Source organism: Saccoglossus kowalevskii, chromosome 12, assembly GCF_978046115.1.
Source record: "Saccoglossus kowalevskii chromosome 12, keSacKowa6.1, whole genome shotgun sequence".
NCBI lineage: Eukaryota > Metazoa > Hemichordata > Enteropneusta > Harrimaniidae > Saccoglossus > Saccoglossus kowalevskii.
Genome location: NC_140652.1, coordinates 24,209,833 through 24,222,931, shown reverse-complemented (window position 1 = coordinate 24,222,931; position 13,099 = coordinate 24,209,833). Strand labels below are relative to the sequence as shown.

The following is a 13,099-nucleotide window of genomic DNA, read 5'->3' as shown; positions in this document are numbered from 1 at the left end:
ATGCGGTGCCACAGCGAATTAAACACCTAATACAGGCATATAACATATCATACACAATAATGCTCTCTTTATGGTGCCATATTAGATGCGGGGTAGATTTTGGGCTCGGTACGTAGTTAAAGCGGGTGAGTCGTCACCTGCGCATGCGTCAGATGGCAATAGCGTGTCATTGTTCATAAACAAGCGTCTATCCATGATCCTTTGCGTTTTTAGCGCGTGTTGTTATCGTCACCTGAGACTCAATTCGCGCACGTGCGCAGGTGACGACCCTCCCGCTTTAAATTGACATCTCTTTCAACATGGCGCAATGGGTTGCTCATTGTTGTATTATGCATGTATTCGAGCTTAATACTGTTACATGGTGCAATTTAAACGTCAAATTAAGGTAGCGGAATAGTTTTTTGGGCACTTTTCACATTTTTTTTGAAAATCACAAGCATAGCTCCATAAGGCATGCCACATACATTAGTGTATTTATTTTATTGAAAAAATAATATCTTGTTCAAGTAAACTGTTTTTTTTCTTGTGTGCAAACAAATACCCAAGTTTTTTTGTTTATCCAGTGTACACCCCATGAGTGCTTCTCATTAATATTCATGGTTAACAAACATAACTGAACTGGGGCTAAGCTATTTACAAACAACTGATAAGATATCTGTTTGTAGTTTACACACAGCTGATAAGATATGTGCACTGCTTCGTTTCAAGAGGAGGAAGCTGTACAGCAAAAACAAAAACAAAAAACACTTTCGAAACACAACAAATTTTGTATAAACAAAATAGTACATGAGTGTATCACATGTTACCGGATTTTGCCATAAATTCGCCCGGGCCGTTTAACGGCAGTTTGGTATTTTTTAAGATTTTTTTTTTAATATTTTGGGAAGACAAATTTATGTTCTAAATGTTATTTTTAAATCTGTTGTCAAAATAAAAGTACAACGTCACAGTTGGAGATTTTTTTTTTTTTTTTATTTCTGTTTGATACATTATATGCTTTTTAGGATCAGATCAGGGGGCCTTGACCCTTACCGAGTTCCGTGTTGATTGACATTCAACGAGATCCGAATTTTTAATTTGATGGCTGGTTTGAATTTATCCACTTTTACAGTGATCAATATAAGCGTTTGGAAATAGCATAATTATATTGCGTGAGTGAAAGAAGCCGGTGAAACAGCGTGTTCTATTTATTTCTAACGCGCGTGGTCGGCGTCTTTGATTGCGATTGTTTTGTATTTTTGTCTTCGAAATGTATCACTGGCTGCGTTTTTTTTTTTTTTTTTTGGGGGGGGGGGGGTCACGTCTCGCAACTGAAAGTCCAAGCTGACTTTGTTTTGGCTGTAAAACTAAAAGCCCCCAACGTCGGATTCGTCAGCGTCATTCACAAATACTTGAAGGGCATCTGTGATATCTTCACCTTCAAACTGTCTTCGTCCAAAAAGTCAAATTCGTCCTCTTCTTCTCCAGAGTTAGCTTCCCCAGGTAACACCTCTTGAAGTTTGCTGTTCAGTAATTTACTTTCATTGACTCCACCGTCATTCACAGCAGTTTTCGTTTCCTCAACGGCGGTACTCACAATGGTAAAGGATGTTTCCCAAGATAGTACGACGTATTCAATGCGGAAGTGTGAATTATAAACAGACCAGAAAAGTCCGGTTAAAGCAACAAAAAGACGACAAAAAGACACTTTGAAGCCCCGTCATAGCCATAACAAGAAACCACGTGGGGTTGTTTAGTGTCTGTCAATATTTTAGAACACTGCATTTTCATTGGTCGAATTACGTTGAAAGAGTCGTCAATTGAAACAAATATTACAGTCTGTTGACAGTGATTGATCACTGTTATCATCATGAGAAAAAAAAAATTATCCGCAATGTACTTGCTGTTGGGGAGCCACACTACGGTAGCTTCCTTTGCCGAGATCGCCAGAATCTTCACGATAAAGTGGCAAGTTTAAAACTTGATGCAGCACAATTATTTGCGAACATAATGGACTTGAATTTAGCTGATGGTGGTTGTTACTATTTTAAACCAAAATCAAACCAAAGTCCGACGTACCTGCAAAAAGAGTGCATGTAAATGTGCTGTAAGACGAACACTTTGGTGAGGAGGGGCAGCGTTTCCTTCGAATTTGTCTGAAAATCGCTTTAGGCTTATTCAGGTAAAATGAAAACTAAACTTGTACGAACACTACAAAAGGTCCCTCCCGAAAATAACAAGTCCAACAAAAACGGTCTCGTCGGATGATGATTTACAATATTTTCGTGTTGAAAATTTACTCTGCATTTCTTCCAATTCCACACATAAAAAAACTTACCCCGCAGCCGTCATTCCATTTTCTTATTCTACCGTATTCTGCGCAAGTTTGCTCGCGGGAGTCTGATAATTATTGTCGGAAAGTGTTCTTGTGTCTCTAAAAGACTTTGAAACTTGTGGAATACTCAAGAAAATAAGTTTGCAAATAAAACGGCCCAAACATAAATACGCTATGTTGACAAACACTTCAACTGCCCAGTGTAGTATTTGTGTTGTTTGCTACCTGCAAACAGAACCGCCCACTTTGCATAATCCCAGCTGTAATGAATGACGTCACCGTTCGTTATCAGCACAGACCGTGTCAAAACTCCATAGCGTGAAAGAAAACGGTAAAAATACAGATTTTTTACAGACACAAATGTCGAATCATGATTTTTTCTGAAAACAACCTTCAAGGTAATTTATTTACTACCAACCTATATAATTGTTGCTGCTAAAACGGGAGTTAACCTTGATTGAAGTTTAAAATCATAAAAGTGCCGATTTCTCGGTGTTCGATTTCTGGCAATTGCCGTTGACCTAATTTTAAATGGCGTTTCAGTGAGTAGCGCTACGATGTCGCCGTTTGGCTTTTCGTACTCTCGAATATGTTGGCTTCGTATCCGTATTTACATTTTTGCTGACATTTAAAAATGTATTCACGTTAGTTAATTATCAGCCGCGCCGAATCACGTGACGCTAAAACAAACACAATGTTCACAAAATATTAATAATAGAAAAGTACAAGTCAAGGGCTTTCCAAACATATATAGATTGTATAGGTTCTTATAAAATTTACTCCGATTATAGATGTTTACATTTTTCATGCCAAAAAACTATCTCGCTACCTTAAGACTTCGATATTTTTTGGTGTTGTCGGACACGTATAAACTGTTTTTTTCATGCCACATGGAAAGATAGATAATATATGTTTCCAATAAACGTACCACAATAATATCTGTAAACCAATGTGTACTTCCGTAACTCCATAGTATGTAATTCAAGGAGTTTTGCTTTTAAAGAGTTGATGCTTCACGCAGTTGTTGCAATCGGCAACTTGTACGCTCTCTCGGTTTCCACGTGCATTTACACATGTGCACTCTTGTTTGAATAAGGAAGCTAACTGCTACCCGAAGTTAGCACGCAACTCATGGCGGATTGTCTGCTGTTCGGCGTCCATACCACTAACTCACAGCCTATCAAACGTCGACCAAGTAGAACAGGTTTAATCACCTCTTGGTTTCAATTTGGGAGAAATGGTCATTTGCACTTAATAGTAACAATATATACACAACAATTGTGTAGCATTCTAGGGAAAAATTAGCATATATCACCGATATATGGGAAAATTAATCACTTCGCTCGAACATTCTCCGACAAAATGACCTACAAGTACAAAACACCCAGCGCACTCCAATAATATATTGGTTTCGTGTTTGTCAAATACTAAGGGATGAATAAATGTGGGTGTTCTACAACTGTTTGGTGCGGAAAATCGAATTTATTCAGTAATATTGTTGCATTATGATCAGAAAACTACACAGGGCAGTGCAAATGTAATTCTCTGTTTGACGTCACTTTAAATAAAAAAGCAAGGAGCTCTTTAAATATTACAAACTATGCAAATCATGTATTAATGTTTCAAATATCACAATAAAGACAGAAACAGAATTATTCAGTTCAAATGTAATCAAACAGCATTTTTGACATGTTTTCTTTTAACTTGTTTCTAAACAGTTTTAGATTTACATCATTGCACAAATTGAATGTACATATAGACTAATGTATTTCTTCCATTACAGGAGTAAACTATCGAGAAATGCATCACTTTTTTTTCTAATTGTAACTTTGTTTCAAATCCTAGGCGCGCGTGAACGCCAAACAAAGAATCACCTCAACTCAACTATTTCACCATTCAGTGTATGAATAAAGCTTAAAAAGCTAGCGTTCTTCGGGCGTTAACAATTATTATTTTTGTCAACTATTTCGACAATCAGTATTTAAAAAGAAATGCATTAACAATAATTGTTTGTTCCACATGGTCAAAACCACGGCCTATTCCTTGTTCATACTAGCTAAGCAAATCATCGCAGATAAGACTTTATTTAAAGCGAGAGGGTCGTCACTTGCGCACGCGCGGGAATTGAGTCCAAAACTATGATAACAACAGACGCTAAAACGCAAATAATTCATGGTTAGACGATTGTTTGTAAACATTGACACGCTATGGCCACCTGACGCATGTGCGGGTGACAACTTCCCCGCTTTAACTAATTCACTGTGTTGAGTGGACATGAATATCCACTATGTTATTTATGTATATGTTAGTTTGACGCCATTTTCATTCATTATTCTTGATATCGTCTGATCAAAAAGTTCATTCTGTGAAACAGTGAAATGAGATTTCCAGTCCCCGACACGACCCTTACGGAAAGACGGTCCTCCATTCCACAAAGATTCTTTGTCTCTGCGTGGCATGAACTTTACATCGTCTCCAGCCTCTTTCATTGATTGGAAATCACTTCGTTTCAAAGCTCGTTTAAGTTGATCGTCATCAACTGGGTGAGAGAGAAACTGGGATATTTTAAATGCGACTGACTTCAGATCTGCCCTCATGTCTTCATATGCCACGTGAAATACGCCATTATCCACTCCAAAACGTTTCCATCCGATCACGTAATCGGTCCAGGGACCAAAAACAACGTCTCCCCTGACGAAGCGCGTCACAAATTCATCCCATGTCCAATTTTTTACTTGTCAGAATTCAGAAAATGAAACATGGAAACGCATACATCCTTCGGGTTTCTAGTAATGTAAATGATCTTGCATCTTGTAGTGTTCTCCCTCCACGCGGAATGAAAGAATTCGACTGGTACATGACTGAACATTAATCGAGGTGATGGCATTTCGTGCAATGTCGTCTGCACTGCTTTCACATGAATTGCGTAATTTCCGGTGAGTAAATCTGCATCCTCGTAAAAATAACACGGTCTGGCAGCTAGATTTGTAGGCTCAAGCTGCCAATTTAAATCGGGAAACATTTCAGATACAAGTTGTAGCATCCAAGTCGTCCCAGATTTGGGGAACGTTGTGATGATGACGTCATCTTCTCGAATATCCCATACATCTATGCGTCTGTTTTTTACTGCCTCCCTGTTATGGAACCCACCAACGAAATTAAAACCATCGTGCTTAAACACAGTCCACGGATTCGCCATTATTTCTGAAATAAAACAGATGCTATGTTTTATGTAGTATGTAGTCAACTAGCCAAAGAGGCTGTGGGTGCACAAAGCTGTTAGATTGAGGTTTTGCGAGTGGGCGGGAAATAATCCATAGATTTGTGGCCTGGGAGAGTTTACACATTTGGGTGGGTAGTTTCATTTCTGAGCTGAGCGGGTAAAATTTATTTTGCTTAGGGCGGGAGATTTTCGCGCGTTTGAGTGTTTTTGTTTTTATTCTTTATGTAGTTTACAAAACAGCACAGAAAACTCCCGAAGTCCACTCGGACACGTGTATTGTGTTCTGACCACCGCATAGCCTGGGATCCCTTAGCGAGTAGGACATTCGTTTTCTTTACCCATTGTAACGACCATTATTTTGTTACTTTCCGTCTGTGAATGCAGAATCTGCCAAAGAAGTTTGGTTGTGGGAGGGGAATGTACGCACCACATTCCATAGTGGGAGGACACTGAAGAGAGAAGAGGAAGGGCACATCCGAGCAGCTTTTGGTGTAATTCAATTTTCGTTAATGACATTTAAAATTGATAGAAACAACTACATGAGAATTATGTAGAAATTTAAATGGAAATGTGTAAAATCGCTCTTTAGCTGCTCCTTGTGTCTCCTTTCAGAGCAGTTATCATGGTACAATGGGTACGTTGTACGTTGACCGTCTACTGTGGCAGTCTTTTTCCGTCACCGCATGTTTGAATATTTATGACCCTGTAGTACCAAATCTACAAGTGGTAGTTAAATTATTTTAATGTGAACTCGTAGTCTGACTACCGTTTATTCATTGAGTGTACGTGATGATATGATGAATTTGCATATATCTATATTAACTGTGAATAATGACAAAAATAAATTTTATATGCATAAACCCGGTTTTTCCATTTATACACAATATTTTATTTTATTGAAAAAACAAACAAGAGAAGTCTACGCTTAGATGAAAAGTAAGGAAATTTGTTAGCAACTGTATTCATCGTATTAATAATGTTATCATAATAGGACAAAATGATGAGGTTTATGCTGATAGCTATTAACACTGTTAGCATTTAACATTGTTTAGTTAAAGCGCGGTGGTCGTCGCGCTTTGTATTGATAAAAATTGATTTAAGCGAGGGTTCTCCGAACCCGCCTATTCACATAGTCATACCCACCATAGACTCCGGTCAGTCAAAATGACTATTTTGAACTGTAGGCAGAGTCAGACGCCGATAGGTGGCGGGTTTTCCGACCAAACAGAAAAGTGATGAAAAGTCTTTTCCCAGTCCGGGATGAATCACTCAACACCCTGGTTAAGACACAAAACAGGGTGGTGTTTCTTACCTTGCCTGTGCTGTCCCCGGAGCAAGAAGCCAAAATGCTGCTACCGTGACAGGGTTCGATGTGCCCAAGAAAGCTAGACCCCAACCCAATTCTGGGAGGTAGTAAGCTTTCGAAGTAAAGACCAAAACAGTTCTGCATGCGGGCATAGACCGCAAAGCAGGACCTGGGAGCTTCCAGGGGCGTGCTGATGTTAGAGAAATCTGCCCGCATAAAATACCGAGACTGACTTATTGCCTATGCGGAGGGACCCTTGCGGTCGTTCGGGCTGGGTCAGCAAACCAAGACTGACCTGCTACGACGGGACCCAACCTAGAGAGACCTTACTCAATGGATTCAGTGTCTCTTAGGTGGTAGTTGATAAAGACGTTCTGCATTCTCCAGCAGCCTGCCCTCCATGTGTGCGCGAGGGAGGGGGCTGACGCTAGCACTAGCGAGTTAGCAATCACACAGACCTCATGCGCTCGTACTTGGTGTCTCTGCAAGCTCTGTGTTGAGGAATATAAAGTATTAGACCTCTAATACAGTTGCAGTAAACCACCTGGTTATGGAAGTTGGGGAGGCTGGCCTATCCTGCCTGCCTGGGCCATAACACAAAGATATGTGCCTGGCATCCCGTCCCAAATCCTTAGTACGGTTTGGTGGCAACTCAGTGCTAGAACCGGGCAGAGAAGCAATTCCTCCTGACCCTCCGGGCAGACAAAATTTGACGGCCGGGGGATGACGATCGGGTGAGGATCATGTCTTGGGATTTGGTTCTAGGCGAGAAACCTGATTTGTGTCTTTAGCACAACTTGATTGTCCATAACGGCGGTACATCATCCGAGAAGGACAATGCCCCCAGCTCTCGCCGACGCCTACCTGAGGCGAGGGCCAGTAGGAAGACTATTTTCCACATCAAAAATTCGAGTGGTGCTGATCGGAGAGGCTCAAAGGGCGGTCTGCTTAGAGCGGACAATACAGCCGACAAGTCCCAGTTGGGCAGTTCCCTTGTATGGGGGTCTCAGCGTCTGGAAAGCAGTAAATAGTCTCCTAATAATAGGACAATTCGCTAGTCTTGACACAAGGATAAATTCGTTACCGTTGTATCATTACTGCGTGACGAACCCTAGCTGGCTGAAAGTAGGGGGGGGTGTGCCCTGCCCTGAAAACTCTGCCCGAGATCGGAGGCTTGGCTGCCAGCACCCCGTTGGGATTCAGAGTCCAAGGCTCCAGAGGAAGCCTTGTGCAATTAGCCTGAGCCTTGGCCTCACCCAAAATTAGTGGGAGAGCCGTGGCTGGGAACGGGGGTTCCCCAGAAGAGACGTGTTTGAATGCAAACTTGCTTTCGTGTTTCTTCCTGCTTGCCCACCGAGGGGCCACAGTGGAGACAGCTCGCTCCGACTGCGTCTGATCTACCCACCCTGCCAGGGACGCAATTGCCCCGACAGTCCTTCGACCAAAGCCCTCAACTCGGAGGCAAGCCCCGTGTCATGGGAGGAAGGGTCCACAAAGGGACCGGCAACGGGCCCCATAGGAAGAAAGCCTCCAGGGGCACAGCCTTGCTGCAGCCGGTAAAATCGGGTAAACTATCACCTGAAAAAACAGACTGTGAGGATGCCCTCCAATGATTTCTAGACGACCCGGCCCTAGTCGATTGCGACCCTGGTAAAAACACGCGTTCAGGCCCTGGTTTGGATGTTCCGGCCCTGGTATAAATTATATTCGATACGTGTTCGTATCTAATGTTAATATATTAAATGCATGAATGTTTGACTATCTTGTTTAACACTTATTTTTCGTCTTTTGCAGGGCATTTTTCACGATATAACACCACGTTTGACAGTGCAACAGATGTATGTTCATTTATTCGCCGCCGCCAGCGTGAACCACAGTCATTAGAATACACGTGTGGAAAAAGCCAGCTCCTAGGGGGAGCCGGTGTTAAAAAAATACGTGAAAACAGACAAGAGACGGCGTTGTGCCATTTTAATTGAAGCCGCACTAAAGGTGGTGGTTTCGAGCCAGCATCCCGGTCTAAACAAGACCTTGTAATACGTGTAAACACTTGAAGCCGTCTTTGAAGAGCGCCATCACGCGACCAGCCTCGTTCTGACGCTTAACTTTCACATTCTGTCTATTCTCGGGGGGGGGGGACATCCGGGCATTTTCAACGCATGGCAACCATCACGGTGAAAACAAAGGCCGAAAACACTCAGAAAATGGCACTTTGGGATAGTTGTTGAGACTCCCCTGAACAGTGTAACAAGATTACCTTTGTGTGTGTAACGCATATAAATTTGATTGTTCAGGATTACTTCAAAGTTGAGTTCATGTTGTTTTCTTGAATTTTCCCGGGCTCTTCACTCGGCGTTCCTCCAGCAGCGAGCGCAGAACCCGTAGAAATGCGTGGTACGGTGGTGCGCATCTTAGCAACGTGGAACGTCTTGTGATGTTGCTCCGCCCCGAGGATAGTATTCTCTGCTTTTCTACTGAAGAGGGCAAAAAATGATGACGTCTTTTGTAGCACTTATTGTTATTGCTGCCAGTCGGCCATATTTGTTCAAATAACGGAAAAATATGATGATCATCATACCAACTTTGATCCAAATCTATCTCTGAGAAACTGCTGCGGACACATTTGGGTATCAGAAATAGTAAATTTTACATCATAAAGTAAATGGACACACATATGTAAGACACTATGTGAAGTTTGAATGAAATCCGTCAATGGTTGTTCGATATATAGCTCCAGACGTACGTACGTACGGACTGACAGAACAAACCCAAATTAATAGTCCCCATTTTCGGACTTCATCCGAACGTGGACTAATAAGTGGTTTCATGGTCGTATCTAGCCTGACGAGGTCGCGTGAGTTGCGCCCTCTTCGGTGCTAGGTCGTATCTAAGTCAATCTAACTTGCAGTATTCAAGAAGAAGTCAAAGGTTGACACAGACAATTTGTAATATGAATAGCTCCGCTCGACAAAGTCAAGTTATCTTGAACACCAAACCGCCAAACTTAGCTCAATAACTCACCTTCCATTACTTGACCCTTTTTTGTCATAACTACATGCTCAATAACTTAGCAACTAAGGATTTTAAAACTTGACTGATAATATGGTTACAATGGGGATAACTGATATTGTAACAACCAAATACGAGTACATGTATATGTAAACTAACAATACCAATTCATTCAACAGTTCTGGAAAATTTGAAATAAACAACAAAAATCACATCTTATGTTTTATTACATAATATTATACAGATACTTCACAATTTTCATAAAAATAAAAAAAAGTGAATATTTTGTACATAAAACCATCACAAAACACATTCATTATCCAACATTGGAGACGATTTTTTTATCAATATTTATTGTCTTGCTTACATATGTATATACATAAAATAGATTTATGAATTTACAATCAAATACAATTGTTACAGTAATATACTACATCAACCCCGAAATTATCTTTTTCGATTTCCTTTAAATTTGCTGTGAATGGTAATAAATTAATGATTTAAGAAAAATTGATTTTTTTATTGGAATCTGGCATTTAAATGATAATTTCTCCTCAACTTTGGTCATAATTTGGCTGGACAGGAAACATTTCTAAAATTTATTACTACCGATATATACTAACAGAAACGTAATATAACTTGTGATCAGTTTCTAGAGATTAATTACAAATAGAATTATACTGTGTGATTCGTGTGAAACAGAATAATTCAATTTAACAGTGTTCATAGTATTTACCTGGTAGAGCATTTATTAACATTAGTAAGGAATGGAGGTATGTATGTTTCAAAATTCGAAATGTTTTCTAGTTTCCTTCCTTGGTTGTTAAATTGAAACGAACAATTTTTGTGTAATACTAATAGTGGCAAGAAAGTAAATTGTACTCTAATAAAATCTCTAGTTGTTACTATGGGAACAGACTTAGATTAGTTTGCTTCTGTAATTGCATAAATAATGCCACAGAACTCAAATAAAAACACAGCATAGTAAATCAGTGCGTGACGTAAATTACAGTAGACATATGAATATACATGCATGTTGGTATGTTTTGACGTTACATTCTAAGTTTATTTCTGCAGCTTTATTAAAGTCTGGGACCATTATGTAAAATATTTGGTCGTTTGAATATGAACCAGTTGTAAAAAACATGTCCTAAAACATTCGATTTTCAGCATGATAAAATGTTTATTAATCCTTTCAGCGTTTCATTTCATTACGCGTTGGAATTTCATTTTACTCAGGTTTTTGAATAGCATCCGGATATGCTTGGATCAGAATGATTCTTCTTTAGTTATGAATCACAGTAATTCTGAATAACAGTTAATCCAGGTGGGTCAATTAGTTAGTTCCTACCATTTGAACATATGAAATATTTCACATAGATTACTATATGGGTGGATGATTTCTGAGTGCAACTTTAACACATGGAAACGAACCATCATAAAACAGCTGACAATCCAATCTTCAAAATAATAGAGAAAAGCAAAGTACATGGCAATCGACCTGTGTGAGTACTTATCAGTGAAGTAATGGTACTGGTATATACAAAATCTGAAAATATTTGCCTTGGCATGGAAGAAAAACAATACTACAATTGTTATGTCCCTATACTGACTTGGACACCAAACTGTTTTGAAAGCTGAGTAAGCTGATCTTCATAATGGACATTTCTTTGGACAGATTCCCTGTAGTTGAATTTCAAGTCTTCAATTTCTTCAAAAAACTCTGGTCCAAACTGCTGAAGTTCTTTGCGAAGCTGAGAAAAAAATGTCACATACGTAAATGTAAAATGTATATTATTATGTCTCCGACAGTTGAATACACATACATTGTATAACCCAGGAGATCTTTCTAACTTGTTGAATACTTGATTGATGTGCATATGTATACCGTATTTATCCGGGTATAAGCCCAGGGTCCTGAACACGGACAATTGCCAAAAAGAAGGGGTGGGCGTTTGCCAGGAGATCCCCGGCAAAAAAAAAGAAAATTCGCGAAAATTGACAACACGCAGATCGAACTGCGGCAGGGAATAGAACGGCAAATGAAAACATGCAACGGAAATAAAGGAACAATATGCAACACTAGAAGTAAAACAAAAATAATGTATTGCTTATAATTTGACAAATAAACCAGAAATAATAAACTGCGTAAAATGATTTCCGGTCTCGACAAATTACGAATCAACTGTCATACAAGATCAATAATAATTTACAAATTTACACAGTAAAAATTATAAAAATTCATAAGTGTTTGAAAAAACTTCTCAGATCTTTATTTGTACGTTCATTGCCATCTTCGTCAAACTCAAAACCCTCAAATGTCCAAGTCGGCGTCACTGTAGCCGTCAAACAAAATCCCTACAACTTATTCCTGAAGTTCGTCGATATCGTCCCACACAATTTGGACTTAGCACTATTAATCCACGAATTTCGCAGTCTGTCAGCTTGGCACTTTTCATTCATGTCTAATCATAATAAAGAGACAAGAAAAATGGGGTCGCTCTGCTGCGATGGCACACGATGCTTTTGTTTACAGTCTAGCAATCATCTTTGACCTTTATGCATCTGCTTTACTGATTGGCTAAGAATGACATCACTACTAGTATTTCATCATACAGGTCAAATCGTGACATTGCTTTCTTATCAGACTCGACCACGGTGAAAGTTATCATTCAGCAAGTTCTGGCGGTTGGAATGTCTCACTATATGGATATCGCGTCAAACTTGAAATAGGAAGTTTTTTTTTATCCAACGGCAGAACAATAGTTTTCATGACAGAAATGCAATAGGGGTAATAAAAGATGGTAAAAAAGTTGGCAGTCTTTGGCATGACATTGCAAAATCGCTGGCCCCAGTTATGGATTCGCAAGCTGCTACAAAATATTTATAAAGCCAAAATAACGTGATTTCAACCATTATCCCAGGTACGGGTTGCTACAATATTGCAACATTGTTTTCATTGTCGATGACGCTAAAGCGGAACGAGTGCGACACTTGCTTAGCGGCTCTCCTTATACATTTGCTTGAATCGTTTCTAAGGAAGCACAAACCAAACGGCCGGCCCTTTTTAGGACCACGACATATTTCAAAAAGAGAACTACCGTTTCTGCTTTAATATTTATTTTTATAGACTTGCTGACTGTTATGATTCTGAAAATAATCAGCGGTGAACGCGCTGCCCTGAAGGCAGAAAGCTGTCACAGCTAGTTTGCGTTCACCTCTTGTTTTACGCAATTAACAATTTTTA

The 13,099-nt window shown here is 39.7% G+C and overlaps 2 protein-coding genes across 2 annotated transcripts in view; both read right to left on the bottom strand.

Annotated features, from left to right (window-relative positions):
• Positions 1-4,608: 4,608 nt before the first annotated feature.
• Positions 4,609-5,513, bottom strand: LOC102804046 (amine sulfotransferase-like). The gene is made up of 2 exons (XM_085505985.1): positions 5,177-5,513; positions 4,609-5,048 (listed from the first exon to the last, which is right to left on the bottom strand). Exons 1-2 carry the CDS (start codon positions 5,511-5,513, stop codon positions 4,609-4,611), a joined length of 777 nt encoding a protein of 258 aa, XP_085362111.1.
• A 4,548-nt stretch (positions 5,514-10,061) lies between these two features.
• LOC100378815 (centrosomal protein of 290 kDa-like) overlaps positions 10,062-13,099 on the bottom strand; it is a 55,448-nt gene continuing 52,410 nt past the window's right edge. Inside the window, exon 52 of the mRNA XM_006816111.3 lies at positions 10,062-11,606. Coding sequence (XP_006816174.3) covers positions 11,448-11,606 — 159 coding nt within the window. The 3' untranslated portion in view covers positions 10,062-11,447. The remainder of the gene's footprint in view (positions 11,607-13,099) is intronic.